The sequence below is a fragment of the Schistocerca serialis genome, chromosome 1 (genome assembly GCF_023864345.2).
Source record: "Schistocerca serialis cubense isolate TAMUIC-IGC-003099 chromosome 1, iqSchSeri2.2, whole genome shotgun sequence".
NCBI classification, from domain to species: Eukaryota; Metazoa; Arthropoda; class Insecta; order Orthoptera; family Acrididae; genus Schistocerca; species Schistocerca serialis.
The window spans coordinates 263,960,764-263,984,921 of NC_064638.1; the positions used below are offsets into that span (position 1 = coordinate 263,960,764).

A 24,158-nucleotide genomic window follows, 5' to 3' on the forward strand; every position below is an offset into this window, starting at 1 on the left:
CAAAGGCACCAACGCTAGCCACTAGACCGCGAGCTGTGAACTTATTGTGTTGTGACTACACTTAACAAAAACTCGTAGTTTCTCCCTGAGTATTTTACAGAACAGCAGTTTATTTATGCGAGACATTTTGATTCTGTAGTATTATTTCCCAATGCAAAGGAAAATGACATGAAAGTTTGGAAACACTTGCTTACTTAATTCAGTCACTACAGAAAACCTCACATTGTTACTTTGCGGATATTACTGTCCATCATTTCTTTTTTTCTTTCTTATGTGAAGTGTCTCTCTTCTCCTAGTCTCTGAAGTAAGTTAGTAAAAGAAACACATATACTTTAAAAACTTCCCAGGTATTTTTTGACAAATATGATGTTAACAAAAGTAAGAACACTGTTACAAGTAAACAATTTTGCAGGACTTGATTTTATTTTGTCCATTCAGAGATAATATAGCTAAAGGAATGGTGTAGCAATCTGTACAAAAAGTTACAAGTAAGTCCATTGTGATTTACTATCTATGGACTTAAACACTTGACATGCAATAGCTCACAACCATGCTCTTCCATCAGCACTTCCTTCTGCCAACCCCTTCAAATCATGTATTTCTTCTGACTTTTGCCACACTGAATATGAGGGAAACATTCCACGCGGGAAAAAATATATCTAAAAACAAAGATGCTGTAACATACCAAATGAAAGCGTTGGTACGTTGATAGAGACAAAAACAAACACAAACACACACACACACACACACACAAAATTCAAGTTTTCGCAACCAGCGGTTGCTTCATCAGGAAAGAGGAAAGGAGAGGGAAAGATGAAAGGATGTGGGTTTTAAGGGAGGGGGTAAGGAGTCATTCCAATCCCGGGAGTGGAAAGACTTACCTTAGGGGGAAAAAGGGACAGGTATACACTCGCGCACGCACGCACACAAAAGAGAGAGAGAGAGAGAGAGAGAGAGAGAGAGAGAGAGAGAGAGAGAGAGAGAGAGAGAGAGAGCAGGGGGGGTTCATATCAGCTTTTGTCACCATTTATAAGTCACCAGAAAATACAAAAATAAGGATTTATTCACCAAACCCAGTGATAATTACAGGAAGCTTTTTCATTGTCATTATTAACAACATGATGTTACAAAATTTACTGTATAAACAAGCTTAATGTATTACATTGAGCACAATTATTCATGCTGTGAAATTTATCCCACATCTTGATCTGCATAGCGGCAAGATTTCTGGGCAGTCAACATTATGGCACAGTCCTGAATAGGAACTAATAATTCTAATTTCACGAACCAGCATTCCAGTTCTTTAACAACTGATATGGATTCGTATTTTTACAAACACATTAACAACTGTAGAAAATAATTTCTCTCATATATCTGATGTAAATTCATATAACTCTAGTGCAAATATAACAAAGTTCAGTTCAAAACTTCATAATACAGAACACTTGAATTCTGCACAACATTGCAACAACAATAATAGTGTTGCTACCCAGTAGTTGTGTGCTGCTGCTATGCAAAGAAAATTACAAAATAGAATGTAATGAAATCTTTAACATTATCGTACAACAAGAATTTAAAATAAATCAGATTTTATTTACAAAGTACCAATTTTAAATAATTTGAGTTTGAACTAAATAAATCCACAACCCTTTCATCATGTAAAACTTTGATTTATACTTTCCAGTTCCTCTGACATACTAATTTGGAAAAGTAACAAAAAACTATGGAGATTACTAACTTCAGTGGAAAACAATAAACCAAAATGACAAGTGTAAAAACTTGGTACAGAAAAACTTTTATGTTTCAGTTTAAGATGGTAGAAATATCCAAAAGTACATACAAATTTATTCATGAACAACAATTCTTCAACTCCTCTGCAACAGCTATGCTCTTTCACCCTTTTGTACTATTACAAACTTTTAAAAATCACTGAAATTATATATGTCATAAGATTTGATTTTTGCATAAAATATTAATCTTCGCAGTGCTAAAATACAGCTACCACTCAAGTTTATTATCATTAGAGTATTAAGTAACTCTACATATCCTCTTAAAATATTGTGTGTGCACTGCTTATCTGAATCACATTCGCATAGCAAAACCAAGATCTGAGGGAGGTAGAACTTTTAAACAAAAAGCGACTATGTAAATTAGTATTCATCCACAAAGGATGATAACATATAATATGGTATCATTCACGAGATATCGATTTATCACTGGAAGATAGTTACATTAGGCACTGACGTGGCTGACACTGAGGCGCCATACTTAAAAGTTTCTTAAGTATCACATTCTCTGTCCTCATTGAATCACTCTTCATTACACACACATATCACAAAAATAAGGACATTCTCTAATTCACCAATAGTCATGTATGTTTCAATTTACCATTGGCTTGGGTTGAATTAACGCTGGTTACCGACTCAGTTGCCTGGATTACAGCTTGCTGGATGCTAACTTCCACAAAATGCTGATAGACTGGTTTCATTACCTGAAAATATTGTAATGTTCAGTCAAAACTCAACACCACAATCAATGAAAAATTAAAATGTGCATTTGCACTTTTTTAAAACTGAAAATGCTGACAGCATAACAATCAACCGTTAAATTAAGGTTAGGCAGGTAACCAAAAATTGGACCAGAAGAATGTATTGTAATATGACTTACATTTTGCCATAAGAAGTTGGCCATTTCATCAAGTTGTTCTCCAATTTCAGACAGCTCTCCACTGTACCTATAGAAAACCACACATCCACCAGTTGCAGTAAGAAACATGAATTGTATTCAATTTGTTCTATAATAAAATAAAATTTTATTATGTGTACTATACCTGATATATGCCCATAAAATGAGCACCAAAAGTGATGTTCCCATCGTTAAATTGCACATATTTGCCATTGTATAAATTCCCAACAATCCAAAAATCCCAGATGCCAAGTAAAAGACAACAGCAATTGACAGGAAAACAGCAGGTGTCCTTGCAGCTTTGAATATATTTTTGCTTTCATTGTGCAGTTTAAATTGGACAAACATTTCATCCAAATCCTAGGACGATAAGTTTGGTAAATTTCACATCTCCTGTAATTGATATACATTTGTTCGATAAAACACTGACTTACTGAAGTACCACTAACCTTTTCAAGAGCTTCCCTATATTTTTCTGAAAATTCATCACCTCCCATTTTACGCTTACTTCGGAATTGGTGTATTGCTTTATCTTTAACACGATTATGTTCGGCCTCAAGATGAGCTGAACTGAGGTACGGCTTGGTGCCACCACACACTTCTTCCATGTCATGCTTGTAAGTGTCTTTTGCTACTGCCACGGCAGCCAAGTTGTTACCCTCAGCTGTTGCCTGAAAACAAATAATGATTATATGAATTTTAAGTGGAACAATAAATATTAATTTCAGAACATTAAACAAGTAGAAGTAATAAGCAGTGGGGTTATATTCAGCTTAAAAGTTATTTTAAATATAAATTTATTTATATGGTATTCATGATGTTACATGCATGAACTGGACTTTTCACAAAGTTTCAGATATATGCAGATGTAGCAAAAGATAACTTGCAGAAAATACACATACTACCAGGTAGTAAGAGAAACTGAAAACCCTCAGTTTGGAAGCAGACAATCATAATGTACAAAAGCCTCGACCATATCTGCCTTAATGTTTACTGGGACATGTTACTTATTCTTTCGAACAAAAGAACATAGTAATAAGATGCCATGTGCCTTGTATATTGACAGTTACAAGTATAGTTTTTGTTTCACAACATTAGCAGTGTTGACATTCTTAGCTAAATCTCGAAAATTGCATTATGTTAAAGATGAAATAAAGATAGTTTGTTATAAGAAAGATGACACTATAAAGTTACTACACATCAGTTACTGCATGACTGTATCACTGCTGTGCTGTAAAATGCACTAATTTAACTGTATATCACAATATAAGGCAGCATGGATGTAATGGTGTATTTGTGCTGCAACCTTGTTGCTATCATATCGTTGATCTGGCCGTTACAATTAAACAGTGACATATTTAATTTGCAGCATCATTGTTGACCTTGCTGCTTGCTCCATCCCAAGCCAAGCCAAGCCAAGCAAGTGTATCAAGCTGGTCTGTGTTTCCGACAGGGATCAATGCTACCTGTCCTGAAACTTTAGCTGTGATTGGCTGTTTTAAAGTCACTAACCATGCTGCTGTTAAGCTGATTGCTGCTTATTACACCGTTTCCCAGAAACCGTATACAGACAGTTCTATTTGTTGTGAGCTTTGAAAATAATATGATGAGTGAGATCTATGATCGATTATTTTATTTCAGACATGTTTTTAACACACAATTATCTAGAACCAGAGGAATACAGATCATCAAAACTGCATCATATTGGGTAAAATTAGGCTCAATAATTTTTGCAACAATATGGGAAGGATAGACAGCTACTCACCACAAAGGGGAGGTGTTGAGTTGATGGGCACAATGAAAAGACAAACATATACGCTTTCAGACACTTTTGTCTGAAAGCTTAAATGTTTAACAGTCTTTTCATTGTGCTCATCTGCAACTCTTTATGTGGTAAGTAGCAGTCGGTCCTTTCATTATTCCATTCTTGACTTTCCATAATTTAATAATTTTTGGGAATTCATAACATTGTTTCACTTAACATTACTCAGTAAATTATCATAATTAAACTCTACATGTGGCAGATGTATTACATATAGTAGTTGTAGGCAAAAGCTAGTAAAATGTTATCTTAGTTTGAGTACCAATTAACATTTAATTGAAAACTGTCTGGAGGGAAAAAAAAAAAAAAAAACTTTAATAACTTTTCAGTTTTTGACTGGTGCAAGTATCTCTAGCGTGAGCATTCTGCATTCAAAGTAGGCACACCATACCGCCTCTTCTTTCTCCTTGCCAGTAACATTTCTGTCATCAACAAATCGCTGTTACTATGATCAAACAATGGTGAGAACATTGTTCTCACTTCATACCATTACACATAACACAAACTATCGGTGTGAAAAATTGCAAGGTAATGCCTGCAGGGAACAGTGGTGTTACTGAGTGAGCAGGTTGCCATACAAACATATCCTAATACTTGATAAACATATGCTACTATTTCCACTGCCACAAAGAACATTCTTTGGTCACTAAATGAAAGAAAAAGGGTTTGATTAATAATTTAGCAGAAACCTACAGTAACAAATTTTTATTATTAGCAATAGTCAAGAAACTTATTGAAACGTAGCTAAAACCTACGAAGTTTCTGTGATGATTATTTTTATTACCATGTGAATTGAGCATGATTTGTCGATAGAGCATTACCTGGAGGTATTGTGGATACCAACAATACTGATAGCGAATAGGTTTGTCCTCACTCCAGTCCTGAGATACGTACAGGCTCTTTGTGTGATTGGTCAAACGCATGTTTTTTCAGTTGCAAAATTTCAGTTTTGCTTCTTTCATTAGAAAAATGATAGAATTATGAGGGTCACCTTTAAGTTTTTAAAAAAATGCAAAACGCACACACACGACCAGTCTCCGGCTGCCAAGGCCAGACCATGCTTCAATGCAGTTACATTCCATCCTAGATTAAACACCATTCATTGTTTACCTGTAAGTTTTGTTTCTGTTATATTATTTTATAGTGTAAGGTAGCATTTCATTTTGTACAATGGTATTTGTCATTTCACCTTTGCCTACTTCATGTGTGTTTAACCATGGCTCCAAACCAATTCTTAATATTGATTGCTGATCGCCCATCAAAACATGTACATCTCAAAATTATTAAAATTATTTTTGGCATCAGATATAAAAACCCAAAAGAAGCAGAATAGCATATAATATAAAATACTATCAACTACTCACCCAGCAGCAGCGGGGGAACACACACACACACACACACACACACACACACACACACACACACACACACAACAAGAGAGTTCAACTTTTACCAGCTTTTGGAGCCAGAGGCTGCTCCTTCTGGCAGAAGAGTTGAAGGGGTAGGAAGGGGGGGAGGGAGGTGAAGGAAAAGGACTGGAGAGGTTTAGGGAAAGGGGTAGAGTTTGAAAGCCACCCAGAACAATGTCATCACGCAATGCTTCAATGAGAAAAATTACTGAAAATGCTCTAGGAAGGCAGCTCATGTAATTTAAAAATTAAACTATTTCAATACACTAAATTCAACACATTATTCCTGAGTATTGTAGAACAATGAAGAAGCTTAACAGTACAATGTAAACTTACAACAAGCATGGATTTTGGTTCTGGCAACTCGTCTCCTTTATATATTTCAATGTATGATTTGAAATACTGTAGTAATTCTTTTGCTTTCACTTTCTGACCAGCAATTTCTTTTGGCACTAAATTTTCAGGTGCTAGTAACATTGGAATCAGCCTCTGCAGCTGAACCTTGAAGTCATTCTCAATATCTGTAACAATTTTAAATTTTTCATAGTTAAAGTGCTACAAGCTACAAAAAAAATTCAAGTGGAAAGACAGATCACGTACATAGGTCACCTTTCAGTTACTTTTCAAAGACTGAAAATGATAATCGATCTACATAGCATCACAAGCTACCTTTTGTATTAATGGCTCTTAAAATTTAAATTTTGACTGACAATATTGCACGTATAAACACACCCACAAATTTCTTTTCAGTTCTGTGGCTGTATCAACCATTGGGACATGTATAGTTTAATCTCAAATGCCCTTCATACCTTACTACAGGAGAGAAAAACTATGTTCTGTGTTTTTTTCCCTAATATGTGTCTGCCATATAAGCCTGTGTAGCACAATGCATATGGGAAAAACTATTACCTGGAGGCAGCAATACAGATATTGACAGTAGTTAAGATCAGGTGTTCACTCATCCTGCATAGATACTAATGGGATGAACGGAACTCCCTATGATGAGATTAAACAAAAAGAGATCATCTGTATCAACAATTTGTTGGGGGCCACTGAAGGACAATATTATGTACGGAAATTGGCAACATAATGCTATTAACAATAAAGATCTGGAACCCTGAGAGGTTAAGTGTTATACATGATAAATGAGTCTAAGATATGACAAGGCAAACTAATATTAAGTATCTATGGGGGGAAAAAAAGAGGCCAACATGAGGCACAATAGTGAACAAATGGGGGGAAAAACTTAAGGAACGAATTTCTGAAATTGGGAAACAAAAAGAGTGATAGACAGAATACAATGAAAGAAAGGAGGAAACTAGAGTGCCTGCTTAGTGCACAAGTAACTGGAGAACCAGTATTTCAGATTTGGTATGTTCTCCCCTCCGCATTTTCTACAGGGAATGGGACACCATTGCCTCTAAAATTAATGCGTCACAACCAGAGATGTGCTCAGAAGGCAACCTGTTATGATTGTTACAGACAACTGTATGATCTGTAGCAGGTTAACCAAAAGTGCAATCTGGAAGTTGAATAATACGATTCTTGAAACAGGACTATAAAAAAGGAGAACTGATCCTTATATTATTTTGTTGAAAAATTAGTAATTTTGTTCCTTATAGCATGTGGAGATATTAGTATACTAATATTTGCATGAAATAAACTAGAAATTTTGCTTTTAGTTTGTTTCAGCCCCCCCATGAACCACAGACCTTGCCGTTGGTGGGGAGGCTTGCGTGCCTCAACGATACAGAAAGCTGTACCGTAGGTGCAACCACAACAGAGGGGCATCTGTTGAGAGGCCAGACAAATGTGTGGTTCCTGAAGAGGGGCAGCAGCCTTTTCAGTAGTTGCAGGGGCAACAGTCTGGATGATTGACTGATCTGGCCTTGTAACGCTAACCAAAACGGCCTTGCTGTTGTGGTACTGCGAACGGCTGAAAGCAAGGGGAAACTACAGCTGTAATTTTTCCCGAGGACATGTAGCTTTAATTTATGATTAAATGATGATGGCATCCTCTTGGGTAAAATATTCTGGAGGTAAAATAGTCCCCATTCGGATCTCCAGGCAGGGACTACTCAAGAGGACGTCATGATCAGGAGAAAGAAAACTGGCGTTCTACGGATCGGAGCGTGGAATGTCAGATTCCTTAATCAGGCAGGTAGGTTAGAAAATTTAAAAAGGGAAATGGATAGGTTAAAGTTAGATATAGTGCGAATTAGTGAAGTTCGGTGGCAGGAGGAACAAGACTTTTGGTTAGGTAAATACAGGGTTATAAATACAAAATCAAATAGTGATAACGCTGGAGTAGGTTTAATACTGAATAAAAAACTAGGAGTACGGGTAAGCTACTACAAACAGCATAGCGAATGCATTATTGTGGCCAAGATAGACACGAAGCCCACACCTACTACAGTAGTACAAGTCAATATGCCAACTAGCTCGTAGTGAAGGGAGATGAAAATTTAATAGTCATGGGTGACTGGAATTCGACAGTAGGAAAAGGGAGAGAAGGAAACATAGTAGATGAATACGGATTGGGGGTAAGAAATGAAAGAGGTAGCCATCTGTTAGAATTTTGCACAGAGCATAACTTAATAATAGCTAACACTTGGTTCAAGAATCATGAAAGAAGGTTGTATACATGAAAGAACCCTGGAGATACTAGAAGGTTTCAGATAGATTGTATAATGGTAAGACAGAGATTTAGGAACCAGGTTTTAAATTGTAAGACATTTCCAGGGAAAGATGTGGACTCTGGCCATAATCTATTGGTTATGAACTGTAGATTAAAACTGAAGAAACTGCAAAATGGTGGGAATTTAAGGAGATGGGACCTGGATAAACTGAGTAAACCAGAGGTTGTACAGAGTTTCAGGGACAGCATAAGGGAACAATTGACAGGAATGGGGGAAAGAAATACAGTAGAAGAAGCATGGGTAGCTTTGAGGGATGAAGTAGTGAAGGCAGCAGAGGATCAAGTAGGTAAAAAGACGAGGGCTAGTAGAAATCCTTGAGTAACAGAAGAGATACTGAATTTAATTGATGAAAGGAGAAAATATAAAAATACAGTAAATGAAGCAGGCAAAAAGGAATACAAATGTCTCAAAAATGAGATCGACAGGAGATGCAAAATGGCTAAGCAGGGATGGCTAGATGATAAATGTAAGGATGTAGCGGCTTATTTCACGAGGGGAAAGATAGATACAGCCTACAGGAAAATTAAAGAGACCTTTGGAGAAAAAGAGAGCCATTTGCATGAATATCAAGAGCTCAGATGGAAACCCAGTTCTAAGTAAAGAAGGGAAAGCACAAAGGTGGAAGGAGTATATAGAGGGTCTATACAGGGCGATGTTCTTGAGAACAATATTATGGAAATGGAAGAGGATGTAGATGAAGATGAAATGAGAGATATGATACTGCGTGAAGAGTTTGACAGAGCACTGAAAGACCTACGTTGAAACAAGGCCCCAGGAGTAGACAACATTCCATTAGAACTACTGATAGCCTTGGGAGAGCCAGCTGTGACAAAACTCTACCATCTGGTGAGCAAGATGTATGAGACAGGCGAAATACCCTCAGACTTCAAGAAGAATATAATAATTCCAATCCCAAAGAAAACAGGTATTGACAGATGTGAAAATTACCGAACTATAAATTTAATAAGTCACAGCTGCAAAATACTAACGCGAATTCTTTACAGACGAATGGAAAAACTGATAGAAGCTGACCTCGGGGAAGATCAGTTTGTATTCCGTAGAAATGTTGGAACACGTGAGGCAATACTGACCTCCTTATCTTAGAAGAAAGATTAAGGAAAGGCAAACTTACGTTTCTAGCATTTGTAGACTTAGGAAAAGCGTTCGACAATGTTCACTGGAATACTTTCTTTCAAATTCTGAAGGTGGCAGGGGGAAAATACAGGGAGCGAAAGGCTATTTACAATTTGTACAGAAACCAGATGGCAGTTATAAAAGTCGAGGGACATGAAAGGGAAGCAGTGGTTGGGAAGGGAGTGAGACAGGCTTGTAGCCTCTCCCCGATGCTATTCAATCTGTATATTGAGCAAGCAGAAAGGAAACAAAAGAAAAGTTCGGAGTAGGCATTAAAATCCATGGAGAAGAAATAAAAACTTAGAGGTTTGCCGATGACATTGTAATTATGTCAGAGACAGCAAAGGACTTGGAAGAGCAGTTGAACGGAATGGACAGTGTCTTGAAAGGAGGATATAAGATGAACAACAACAAAAGCAAAACGAGGATAATGGAATATAGTCGAATTAAGTCGGGTGATGCTGAGGGAATTAGATTAGGAAATGAGACACTTAAAGTAGTAAAGGAGTTATGCGATTTGGGGAGCAAAATAACTCTTGATGGTCAAAGTAGAGAGGATATAAAATGTAGACTGGCAATGATAAGAAAAGCGTTTCTGAAGAAGAGAAATTTGTTAACATCAAGTATAGATTTAAGTGTCAGGAAGTCATTTCTGAAAGTATTTGTATGGAGTGTAGCCATGTATAGAAGCGAAACATGGACGATAAACAGTTTGGACAAGAAGAGAATAGAAGCTGTCAAAATGTGGTGCTACAGAAGAATGCTGAGGATTAGATGGGTGGATCACATAACTAATGAGGAGGTATTGAATAGGATTGGGAGAAGAGGAGTTTGTGGCACAACTTGACCAGAAGCAGGGATCGGTTGGTAGGACATGTTCTGAGGCATCAAGGGATCACCAATTTAGTATTGGAGGAAAGCTTGGAGGGTAAAAATTGTAGAGGGATACCAAGAGATGAATACACTAAACAGATTCAGAAGGATGTAGGTTGCAGTAGGTACTGGGAGATGAAGAAGCTTGCACAGGATAGAGTAGCATGGAGAGCTGCATCAAACCAGTCGCAGGACTGAAGACCACAACAACACAACAAACTAGAAAGTAAAAAAAAAGATGAAGAGAAAATTCGCATGAAAGGTTTTGATAAAGTGAAGCAATATGTTGACATGAAAATTATAAGACTCATGAAACATAAAGGAAATAAATCAGTGAAGTATTAGATTACTTTTAATGTCAAATATCGGACCTGTGAGAACTCCCACTGAAGTGAATGCAAAATCTGTTAAAAAGCCCTACTGGAAGAAATAGCAACATACCGTTCAGACAAGTAATAGAGTGTCTTTCATATCTTGTGCAAGTGACAAAATCCAAATTCCGTACGCTGCAAACAAGCCAACGTTGCAATGTTCTAGGAAACCAACATTTGTTTCTTATGAAAGGAGTTTCAAAGTGTCTTCAATGGACTACACATCTACAACTATGTTTCTGTGACAAAGGCATTTTTTGGTTCCAGAAAAAGCAGTCCTGCTTGAAATTCAAGTAAATAGTGAGATGTAGCATTTTTTAAGGCAGATGCAGAATACATGGCAGTGACTTTGACAGAGCAGCAAGCACTCTGGCTTCAGCAGCTGCAACTGATCTCTGTCAATGAATGTACGACGTGATATACAGCAACAGTCAAAGCACAACAAAGCTGGTGTTTACAGACTGCTATCATTTGAGGACAAAGCATCCAGACGTACATCTGTACTTCCACAGAAAACATTTTACAAGGTCAAGAATCAAGTTTGTAATCATTAACGAGTGTGACACGGTGTCCAACTAACTCAAGTAATGATATATAAAAAATAGCTATATTGCGTGGATAAATTGGGTTTATATTCTGGTGGGGATGTTTGATATTAGAATGAAAATCATTTTACACTCAGGCAGTCACTTTTCTTAGATAAATGATGTTCAAGCGTTTCTTCACTCGATCCCCGGAACATGTCAAGAATCAAGAGGAAATGACAGCGGACAGTGGCGGGGTTAATGGAGTCCTTAAGACCATGCAAAAGGTCCAGACGAAACTTCGGCTGAGGTGTACGCCATGGAGATGTACGTGAATGGACCTGGAGGGGAGATGGTAAAGGGAAAGACCCCAGTTCGGAGAGAAGGGATCGCACGCGAACCGCAATCGTGAGCCCTGACCTGGGCCGCCGATGTGGGAGACGAACTGCCGCAGGTGGGAAAAAGGAGACAGTAATTCGGACGCTCAGGAGAACTATAAATGTGTGCAACATAACTGGCGAGCAGTTGCGCACGTCTGATCCACAATGGAGGGACTCCAGCCTTCACAAGGACACTGGTCACTGCACTCGTTCTAAAACCTCCCGTCGCTAGGCGAACACCACAGTGCTGCACTGGGTCGAGTTAACGCTATGCTGAGGGTGCCACCGAATTGTAAATCGGACTCCCATGGTCAAGGCGGGATTGAACAAGGGTGCAGCAGCGTAGGGTCATTTGCACCCCAGTTGGGGTTGCTCAGGCAGCGGAGAGCACTTAGGTGCTGCAAGCACTCCCCCTTAAGCTGACAAAGGTGAGGCAGCCAAGTCAATCACGCATCAAAAACCAGCCCTAAGAATCAATATGTCTCCACTACAGTGAATGGATCATCACTAAGATAAGTTCAGGTTCTGGATGAACAGTACAGCGCTGACAGAACTGCACGACACACGACTTAGCTGCCAAAAACTGGAAGCAGCGAGCGAGAGCCCATGACTGCGCCTTGTGGATGGCTTCCTGTAGGCGCTGCTCAGCAACACCACTACTGGTGCGGCAGTACATAATGCAGAAGTCATCTGCATACAGACGTGGTGAGACAGATGGCCCTACAGCTGCTGCTAGACCATTAATGGCCACTAAAAAATAGTTATACACTCAATACAGGGCCCTGCGGGACCCCATTCTCCTGGATATGGGGGGAACTATGGGAGGCACCAATTTGTACAAGGGAAGTATAGAGGTACAGGAAATTCTGGATAAAAATCAGTAGCGGGTGTCTGAGACCCTGGTGGAAGCTGCCCTGACATGGAGCCAGTAGGCCATGTGACTCCACAAGCCAACCCAACCGCCGACACACCATACGTTCCAGCGTCTTACAGAGCACATTGGTGAGGCTGGTGCACCAATAACCATTCACATCAAGCGGATTTTCACAGGGTTTTACCACCAGAATGACTGTGCTCTCCCACCATTGCGATGGAAAGACACAATCGAACCAGATCCGGTCGAAGATGATGAGGAGATATCACTTGTAGTCCGACGAGAGATGTTAAATCATCTGACTGTGGATCCGATCCGGCCCAGGAACTGTCAGGGCAATGTGTAAGGGCACTGAGGAGCTCACACTCTGTAAATGGGGTGTTATAGGGTTCACTATGGCGTGTAGTGAACAAGAGGACTTTCCTTTCCATCCTCCGTTTGAGGGCGCGAAAGGCTTGGGTGTAGTTCTCCGACACAGAGGCTCTAGCATAGTGCTTGGCAATCGTGTTTGCATCGGTACATAGCATGCCATTGATGTTAATGCCAGGGACACCTGTTGGGGTCTGGTAGCCAAAGAGACATCTGATCTTCATCCAGACTTGGGAAGGTGTCATATAGCACCCAATGGTAAACACATACCTCTCCCAAAACTCCTGTTTCCGCAGTTTTATAAGCAGCCGAATGCAGGTGCGGAGCTGCTTAAAGGCTATTAGGTGTTTTAGGGAAGGGTGCTGCTTATGTCGCTGCAGAGCTCACAGACACACTATAATTGCCTCAATGACTTCTGGCAACCACCAAGGGACTGTCTTTCGCTGGGGGCACCCTAGAGAACGAGGTATCGTGTTTTCCGCCGCAGAAATTATCGCTGTAGTGACCTGCTCAATCACAACATTGATGGCATCATGTGGGGGAGATTCAACGATGACAGCAGAGGTGAAGGCTACTCAGTCTGCCTTGTTTAAGGCCAATCTGGGTAGGCATCCATGGGCATGATGCCGGGGCAGTGACAGGAATATGGGGCAGTGGTCACTACCACACAGGTCATCATGTGCTCTCCAGTGGATAGATGGGAGGAGTCCTGGGCTGCAAATTGATGTACCAACGGTCGAGTAACTACCATGAGTCACACTGAAATGTGTGGCAGCCCCAATATTTAGGAGGCAGAGTTTGAGTGGGACAGTAAATTTTCGACATCTCTGCCACTGCCAGTAGGCATGGGGCTACCCCACAAGAGGTTATGGGCATTAAAATCTCCCAAAAGCAGGAAAGGTTTAAGGAGTTTATCAATCAGTGCAGCGAATACGTTCAGGGGTACCACAGCACCTGGAGAGAGAGAGAGAGAGAGAGAGAGAGAGAGAGAGAGAGAGAGAGAGATACGTTGCAGTCAGTTTCAAGAGGGGTTCGATGGGGCACAGGCTCACTGCATACCGAGTTCAGGACATAGACGCCAAGTCCACCTGACACACTATTATATTATTATATTTGCCATGGTTCTCGTAATATCCCCTGTAGCCACGAAGGGTAGGGGTCCGTATTGCCGGGAACCATGTTTCCTGGAGAGCAATACTGAAAGCAGGTGTAAAGCTTAACGGTTGCCATAGCTCAGCCAGGTGGTGGAAAAACCGCCGCAATTCCACTGGCAGATGACATGATCATGAGACAGGGAAGGCATGAAACACTCAATGAGGTAGTCGACGCCTCAGGGTCACCTGCTGCCACAGACTTATTTCCTGAACAGGCTATATGTATTGTGTCTGAGGGTCTGGCGAGATCTAGGTCATCAGCAGATGCCAGAATCTTCACCTCATCCTCAGACGCAGAGCTTATAGACAGTGGTGGTGTGGGTGCCACTGCAATTCCCTTGGTCTTGGGGGTTTCCTTTCTGAATTTCTGTTGCAGCTCCTTGGGTTTCCCTGTCTGGGAGGACTTCACTGGCTCAGTCTCCGAGACTGAGAATGAGCGTGATGACCTACGACCAGCTGCTTTTGAGCTCTTTAGCCACTGGTGGGTGTCATGTTTCCCACTAGCAGAAACCTGGGAAGGGGTGACCCAAGGGACCCCTTCCTAGCGAGAGGAGCTGGAGAAGACTTACACTTCTCCAGCTGAGAAGTGGGGACTGGTGTCCCCGATGGTTGGGATGACAGTGTTCCCGAGGTAGGTGGTGCGGGAGCAACAGGGAGGGAAGTGCCCCCCATCATCAAGGGAGCAGGTGTAGTCTTCCAGCTCTGAGAGCTGACTGGAACTCGTGGAACTGATGGGGCTACAACTGTTCTTGTAGTAGTGGCATAAGAGGTCATAGCCACAGGGTGTAGGCGCTCAATTTTCCTCTTGGTGTCAGTGTAGGTCAGTTGGTCCAGGGTCTTGTATTCCATGATTTTCCTTTCTCGCTGTAAAATTCTGCAGTCTGGTGAGCGAGTGAGTAAGGGGAATGATGCTCTCCGCAGTTGACACAGATGGGAGGCAGGGTACAAGGAGTATTGAAATGGGATGGATGTCCACAATCACGACATGTAATGTTGGAAGTACAGCGGGAAGACATATGGCCGAACTTCCAGCACTTAAAGCACCGCATTGGGGAGAGATATATGGCTTGACATCACAGCGGTAGACCATCACCCTGACCTTCTCGGGTAATGTGTCACCCTCGAAGGCCTAGATGAAGGCACCAGTGGCAACCCTATTATCCCTCGAACCCTGATGGATGTACCAGACGAAATGAACTCCATGTCAATCTAAGTTGGTGCGCAGCTCGTCGTCAGACTGCAAAAGAAGGTCCCTGTGGAATATAATACCCTGGACAATATTTAAGCTCTTATGAGGCACAACGGTAACAGAATCACCCCCCAGCTCGTCACAAGTGAGTAATACCTATGGGTGGGCGGAGGATGATGTTTTTATCGAGACTGACCCTGACCGCATTTTGGACAAGCCCTCCACATCCCCAAACTTGTCCTCTAAATGCTCTACAAAAAACTGAGGCTTCATCAAGACAAAGGAGTTCCCATCAGCTCTCTTACATACGAGGTACCGGGAGGAATAAGGTTCGCTGCCATCCTTAGCCTGGCTTTACTCCCATGGTGTGGCCAGGGAGGTGAACAATTTAGGACCAAACTTCCTTGCATTGTCCTGAGACTTGGAACACTTAAAGACTGCTGGTGTTTGATCACCAGCAAGTGATGACGTGGTATACTTCATCGCGCATCATTCACCCTGATGCTACCCAGTCCGACCAGGGGACCTCCCCACAGGTGCCACCCAGCTGCAGCAATGGCCAGCTAGCAGGATGGCCACTGGCGGGAGTACCAATGCCCCATGGTGACAGGCATCTACTCCTTGGCATACCTGGGGAGTTAACAGGACAGGCATCAGGAGAGCGATCCCTGTATAGTTCAGGGGCTACAACCAACAGGTTACATGGCGGTCCCCCCCCCCCCCCAAAACGGACTGGCTACTGTGCTGGATATGAGGTACAAAGAATTCCATGGTCCTTGTTGGCACCGAAAACAACACTGCATAGTGGGTGGAAGAAAATGCACCCAGGAAGGTGTCCTCGCTGAAGAGGTGGAGGATGAGGGGGGACTGCAATGCCACGATGAGAAAGTGGGCTAAAGATCTCAATGTATAATGGACACGATGCACCATGTAAGGCGCCCTTCCCCAACTGGCTCGCTCTTTGGGAAAATGGACGTCAAACCCTACAGGGGACCATCACAAAGGCCGAAAGGTGAGAGCCTCCTTTTAGTCACCTCTTATGACGTGCAGGAATACCTTCAACCTATTGTAACCCCTGGGCCTGCAAGGAGGAATAATTTCTGGTTCTGAAGGAAGGCCACAATAACAATGCAAACAGAAATCCTTTGTCAACTGGTGTTTCTGCAACACTTTTTTGTTATTTCCTGAATCACAGGTGTCAGGCAAGCCAGTAGAATCTATATCAACAATAATCTTTTCCCAAAGTACATTACAATAAGCTGAAGTAACTTCAAAACTTGGCCAGAGAACTTCTCATGTCTAAAGCCAATTTGCTTTAGCCTATGTTTAGCATTGACACACTGGTGACGAGAAACGGGAACCGCAGTTGTGCATACTATGGGCTACACTGATAGGCCTTCATTGGTTAATACTTCAACCACCAGTTACATCATCTCTCTTAAGCAGACAGGTAGGATTTGCTTAACACAGAAAACCCTGGTTCACATGGCTGGACAGCTTTTAATAGGGAACAGGGTAAAAAATTGTCACACATTTATCTGTTAAAATGACTGCCCATCCTGAAGGCAAAATGCTGGCACCATAGAGATCTTGGAAAGTAAGAAGAAGAAGGACTGGGTGTGAGAGAATTTTACAACTTTCACATAAAGTTGAGGAGCTCTTTACTTCACAAATGGATTGTTACTAGAACAGGCAAGGTCAGATGCTGGCAGCATTCAATGGGTTAATTATTTTACTAAGTCAGTGGGATGCACCACTTCCTGGTGAATTTTCATCTGTTCTTGTAGTAACTATTTGTTTTTCAAAACAGAGAATAACTTATTTATCAGGCTGCCTACTTATACCTTTACTGTGACTTTCACGATCTCTTATGCAATGATAGACAATGACATGAATTTGATAGTAACTGCATATAAGCAGCATGTGGCCTTTACTTTTTCACATGTACATATTCACGACACCACACTTTGTGGCACCCAACAAAATGGTCAATGAGAGAGAATGTGGTGCGGACTACTATTTCAAGGCCTATAACAATGGAAAATATATTTTCATTATTGTAGTGGAAAATTGTTTATCTTGGTAAGGAAGTAAAATTTTCATTCTTACTCGCGAACACAAAATGACACGGTGAAGATAGGAAAGATTAAAAAGTGATACTTCATTACAAAATGCACAGTTTATGAAATATGCACAACAGTGATTCTGTGCAAAGCATAAAATTTATATTAAGAAGAAAATTTCGCCTGAAAAGTAGATTAAGAATATTCCCCCCCCCCCCCCCCCCCCCCAAAAAAAAAAAAGAAACAGATTTTTTAAAGCATTGTACAATAATCCTTGTGAATATAATAATACCGAAAAGAAGGTCATAATTTCATTTTGTGGTCTTCTGCGTTATTTTGCAAGGTAACTGTTAATTTCTCTCTAGTAAGCTGGACAAACTGACAGACTTTTATTGCAAAACTACAAACGAATACACTCATTTTCAGTGAGAATAATCATATTCACACCCTCCACCTATTAATTCATTAAAATATTTAACAAATATTATAGACACAACTTGGAAGCACTTGTTCAATTTGATAAACAGTTGTCAACCTAGGACGATAAAATATTTATTGCCCTAAAACAACCAAAGCTTTTGAAGAGAGAAGAATTATCACAAAAAGTGTTACAACCATGACCATAAGTGAAGGAATGAGCGAATGTTTTTTTAAAGTTGCGGAGATGCCACGTGGACTAAATTTTGGTGGGACAACGCAGCAACATGTGGAGAAGGAAGATTAGGCTATAATTTCCACCAGTAATGAAGTCATGTGAGATGCAACTGAAGCTCAGATTGGGGAAGAAAACTGGTCATGTTTGTTGCAAAGAAACCTACTGGTATCTGCCTAATTCGATTTGCAAAACCATGGAAAACATATAACCTGAAGACCGGAGGGGAAATTGAACCCCGGTGCTCCCAAATCCGAGTCTATTGCCTTAACCAATACGCCACTTTGCTTGGTAGAAACTTTTGACATGAATGGTATGTCAGAGATTGCTCAGGCAACATCCATGTGGGTTAATGTCATGGGTATAGTGGTTCTGAAAGCTTGGTTTGTGCATCTAAAGACGGTTCTATAGTAGCACGAAATCAATATAGCACAGTGAACTGGATGACATTTTGTGCGACAAAATACTTAGTAGATTAGATGCCAGCTCCTTTCAGTGTGAAGTGGTAGTAGTGTTGTCTCATCATTGTGGAGAGGATTTGAGGTGGACAAACCATTTGACTGTAATGCAGAAAACAGTAACAATACAGCATCTTTCCCATTTTTTTGCAATAGTCTCAGAGCTAAATTTACTTGTCATACCCTGTGGAGTTTGCTTACAGAGGTTTACAGGCTCTGTGTGCCACAAAAAACAGTACTCTCTCAACAAAACACTACACGACTTAGCAGTTATCTTATCTGAGTATTATTCTGTTTAAAGATGAGGTACTATTCTGTTTAAAGATGAATTGCGGGTTAACACGGAGAGTGATTCTGAGAATCTGGTCATTTCGAGGAAAGGGACGATTGCAATTTTGTGGAAAGATATCGCTGCAGCAAAAAACTATTTTTGTTTTAATGACTGCCATCCCAACTCGGCTCTGTCTCCTCCATTTCGTGATAAAATTAAACAAGATGCCCTTTTTTGAGCTTTTTTTATGTCCTCCACAAATCCTACCAAGTATGAATCCCATACTGCAAACCAAATACTCCAGAAGAAGATAGTCTCTCTAGTACATCTGTTTGCTTCTTCTAAGAGTTCCAGCAATAAAATTCAGCATTTCATTAGCCTTCCATTGATCTTTTCTATGAAATAGTTCCAGTTTTCTTATTTGTAATTAATACCCCCTGGTACTTAATTATATCTACAACCTTTAATTTTTAAATTATTACTGATGTGGAGGACCTCTCACTTTTTATTGTTTAGGGTAAATTGACTCATTTTGCACCATGCAGATATTGTGCCTACATAATTATGCAATTTGTTAGCTGGTGCTTTATATATATGCATTTGGATTTAAGTTCTAACACTGCCAGCAAGGTTCATTGCTGACCTACAGAGAGAACATGAGCAGTTACAGGAAATATTGCCTGGGGTACATTATACCATTATCCATAGTACACCAAGTAGTTGTGCATCAAGCATTACCATATGAAGACATGCATCCAGCATTATACCATATGAGGACATCACAACTGTTATTGATATTTTGTCTGTTGCAGTGGCAGGACACAACACAGTATTTAGCACCTACAACTCATTGTCTCTCTTGCGTTCATATCACTGTCTCATGGTTCACAATTTTATTAACGTATTTTTTCCTTCAAAAATGTTTCACTGATGTTAATAATCCCATTAATTTATGGACCTAAACATGTGTCAAGGACTACTATACAATTAGATGGACACAGTTATGCTTACTATCACATCACTATTTTATTGCTACTGGCTGTACATCATATGTTTACATATAACAACTCACCTGAAAGTTTACCATCAAATTCAGGATGTGTGGCGACTTTCAGTCCTGGGTGAGGCATAAGAAAGCATGAAATATCTGAAAAACACGACCTTATGTGTTGTCGTAGTGACTGCAATTCTGGGTGTTGTTTCTTTGAAATCTGGAAGGGGAAAAAAGATTTTGTATCATATCATTACTATACAAAATAAGTAAATCCTTCCTGCACTGATTCAAATGCTGTTCAGTATAAAAATAGCATATCCTTAACATGTGAGAAATACAGATGGCATGCTATGGTAATTAAGTAAAATTTTACTGAAGCATTTTTTATTAAAATACTGAAAGGTTGACAGAGAATTACAATTTATTTTAGGTGTTTTTTAGAAGATGAGTAATGGGTATACTAGTCATATGGAGTCTGTATGTGTGGCCAAAAAAAGATCACATCCAAAGAGCTGTTAAGTCAATTTGTGGCATCTGTCAGAACACTGTAGCATGAACTATTAATTTAATTCTAAATATGAACTAAGTTTCTTACACTAGTGCTATTTCTGAAATCATAGTGTGTATTATAATACCACAAATACATCATGCAAAATTGCCAAAATATGTACATATAAGGCGGTAAAACAGTGGCCGTACGAGAAATATTGCTGTAAGCTGTGGTTCAAATAATATGCCTTAGTGGAAGTCAGCTGCACATCAGGCATCCATCATTGTTCTATGGAGATGCTGGTAGAACAAAGAAATTGCTGAAAGGATTCAACTGAGTCATCAAATACAACACGTGAGATGAAATGATGTGTGTGGCAAATGTGTACTTTTACTTTGATGACACAGCCTAGCAATTTATCAAGAATAATAATGACAAGCTAAATAAATTTCAATTCCAGGTCGAACTTAATGAAACATTTGGCGTCAACTGGCAACAAGTACACTTATAATAAGAACTATTCAAGAACAGAGCCAAACATCATAGGAAAACAACACGTTCCTACATACAACATATTTTGCCCCAATGTCACACACAAGGTCTGTTCAAAAAATTCCAGAACATTCATAATTTCACACCAATGGTGTGTTGGAACGAACCACAGTTAGCATCCCTGCACATGCCTATGTTTAATGTGTAACTGCTGGAAGTTTCATTATTGTATGTCTGTTAGTTATTGTTCAGTGCTGTATTGAGTAGAACGTTGTGTCTTACAGTTTGTAAATTTTGAGATGGCAGAGTTGAAGAGCAACATGTCAGCATTAAATTTTGCATGAAACTCAAGAAAACCTTCACAGAGAGGTGACAAATTATGCAGTAAGCCTACAGTGATGAGCACTTAAGGCATACTCTGTGTTATGAATCATTCACATGGTTTAAAAATGGCTGGGCAGAAGTTATAGATTACCCCTGTTCAGAACGCCCTTCAGGGGTCTACAGACGACACTCATGACAGGAACATCAATGAAATTGTGTGTGCCAATCAAAGACTGACAGTCCAAGAGATTGCAGAAGAATGTAACATTTCAGCTGCATCTTGTCATGAAATCCTGACACAGCATCTCGGAATGCATGCTGGAAGTTTTCCCTATGGCTCATGAGGCAATATCAGAAAGACCTTTGCGTCACAATCTGCGAACAGCTTTTGGATCGCACTACTGAGAACAAGATGTTCCTTAAGAGAACTGTATGGCCCCTGTGGACTTTTTTTTTATTTCCAACACTGAAAACCGCACTGCAACAATGAAGATTTTCAACGACAGTTGAGATGAAAGAAAATTCGCAGACTGTGTGTCGCGCTATCCAGCAAGAGGCGTACCAAGACCATTTCCGGAAGTGGAAACAGCATTGGGAGCAGGGTATCAATTGTGCAGAAGAGTATTTCAAAGGAGACCATGCACAATAAGTAAGAGGTAAGTATAGAAATTATTTTTGGATAAGTTCGGAAATTTTTTGAACAGACATTGTACACTCCTGGAAATTGAAATAAGAACACCGTGAATTCATTGTCCCAGGAAGGGGAAACTTTATTGACACATTCCTGGGGTCAGATACATCACATGATCACACTGACAGAACCACAGGCACATAGACACAGGCAACAGAGCATGCACAATGTCGGCACTAGTACAGTGTATATCCACCTTTCGCAGCAATGCAGGCTGCTATTCTACCATGGAGACGATCGTAGAGATGCTGGATGTAGTCCTGTGGAACGGCTTGCCATGCCATTTCCACCTGGCGCCTCAGTTGGACCAGCGTTCGTGCTGGACGTGCAGACCGCGTGAGACGACGCTTCATCCAGTCCCAAACATGCTCAATGGGGGACAGATCCGGAGATCTTGCTGTCCAGGGTAGTTGACTTACACCTTCTAGAGCATGTGGGGTGGCACGGGATACATGCGGACGTGCATTGTCCTGTTGGAACAGCAAGTTCCCTTGCCGGTCTAGGAATGGTAGAACGATGGGTTCGATGACGGTTTGGATGTACCGTGCACTATTCAGTGTCCCCTCGACGATCACCAGTGGTGTACGGCCAGTGTAGGAGATCGCTCCCCACACCATGATGCCGGGTGTTGGCCCTGTGTGCCTCGGTCGTATGCAGTCCTGATTGTGGCGCTCACCTGCACGGAGCCAAACACGCATACGACCATCATTGGCACCACGGCAGAAGCGACTCTCATCACTGAAGACGACACGTCTCCATTCGTCCCTCCATTCACGCCTGTCGCGACACCACTGGAGGCGGGCTGCACGATGTTGGGGCGTGAGCGGAAGACGGCCTAACGGTGTGCGGGACCGTAGCCCAGCTTCATGGAGACGGTTGCGAATGGTCCTCGCCGATACCCCAGGAGCAACAGTGTCCCTAATTTGCTGGGAAGTGGCGGTGCGGTCCCCTACGGCACTGCGTAGGATCTTACGGTCTTGGCGTGCATCCGTGCGTCGCTGCGGTCCGGTCCCAGGTCGACGGGCACGTGCACCTTCCGCCGACCACTGGCGACAACATCGATGTACTGTGGAGACCTCACGCCCCACGTGTTGAGCAATTCGGCGGTACGTCCACCCGGCCTCCCGCATGCCCACTATACGCCCTCGCTCAAAGTCCGTCAACTGCACATACGGTTCACGTCCACGCTGTCGCGGCATGCTACCAGTGTTAAAGACTGCGATGGAGCTCCGTATGCCACGGCAAACTGGCTGACACTGACGGCGGCGGTGCACAAATGCTGCGCAGCTAGCGCCATTCGACGGCCAACACCGCAGTTCCTGGTGTGTCCGCTGTGCCGTGCGTGTGATCATTGCTTGTACAGCCCTCTCGCAGTGTCCGGAGCAAGTATGGTGGGTCTGACACACCGGTGTCAATGTGTTCTTTTTTCCATTTCCAGGAGTGTATATGACAGAACTGGACAATATCTCACCCTTGATGGAAGGAGCTGCAGAAGACAAGTTCTCTTAAAGTATGTCACAATAACTGAGGAGTTTATTAAGTGGTGCCAACACACTGATTAAGTGAAACAGAAAATAATTAGACGAAAGTAGTATGACCGACCACAGATTGCAGTTTTTATGGAAGTTGTGAAAGACCACAACCTCAACTCTCACACACACCAGGTAGTGAGAGAAGACGTACAGTATTTTACGCCGACCGGAACTGATGGAGCAAGTAAACAGAGATAGCAGCCCATGGACTCTGCCAACTCTGATGTATGCTCCGGTCATATCAAACAACACAGCTCCCGACCAAAACACACACACACACACACACACACACACACACACACACACACACACCAAATCCTATGCCAAGTCGGACTCCCCATAAAAGAACAGACATTTGGAGAAACCCACGTTAGTGTGGAGTGTATTTCCACTGAGGCCAACCTGGATGCATTGTACACTAATTCAGAGAAAGAACACACTTTAAACAACAACTATGCCACCAGACATCAACCATCACAACATTTCTATTCGTGCCAGACAACTGCAGATGATTACAGTCAATTGTGGGACGATGCCCATCGCTGTATCATGGATGAGGTCATTCATCAACAACACGCTGGAGCCATTCCCTGATGCCACACAAAGGTACCAGCTATTTGCCTAGCCACAGACTTCATGTAAACTAAGTGAAGCAATCTATGAAGTGAGCTCACCAAAGATGTAAATCCTCCACAGGCAACAGTCACT

At 41.3% G+C, this 24,158-nt stretch overlaps 1 protein-coding gene across 9 annotated transcripts in view; it reads right to left on the reverse strand.

The window, feature by feature from the left end:
• Positions 1–1,045: 1,045 nt before the first annotated feature.
• LOC126467597 (atlastin) overlaps positions 1,046–24,158 on the reverse strand; it is a 151,982-nt gene continuing 128,869 nt past the window's right edge. For all 9 annotated transcript variants that reach the window (XM_050096482.1, XM_050096476.1, XM_050096479.1 and 6 more), the window contains 6 exons: positions 20,000–20,138; positions 6,253–6,437; positions 3,135–3,356; positions 2,831–3,045; positions 2,668–2,734; positions 1,046–2,491 (listed from right to left, as the gene is read on the reverse strand). In XM_050096482.1, the coding sequence (XP_049952439.1) occupies positions 2,369–2,491; positions 2,668–2,734; positions 2,831–3,045; positions 3,135–3,356; positions 6,253–6,437; positions 20,000–20,138 (951 nt within the window). In that variant the 3' untranslated portion in view covers positions 1,046–2,368. The remainder of the gene's footprint in view (positions 2,492–2,667; positions 2,735–2,830; positions 3,046–3,134; positions 3,357–6,252; positions 6,438–19,999; positions 20,139–24,158) is intronic.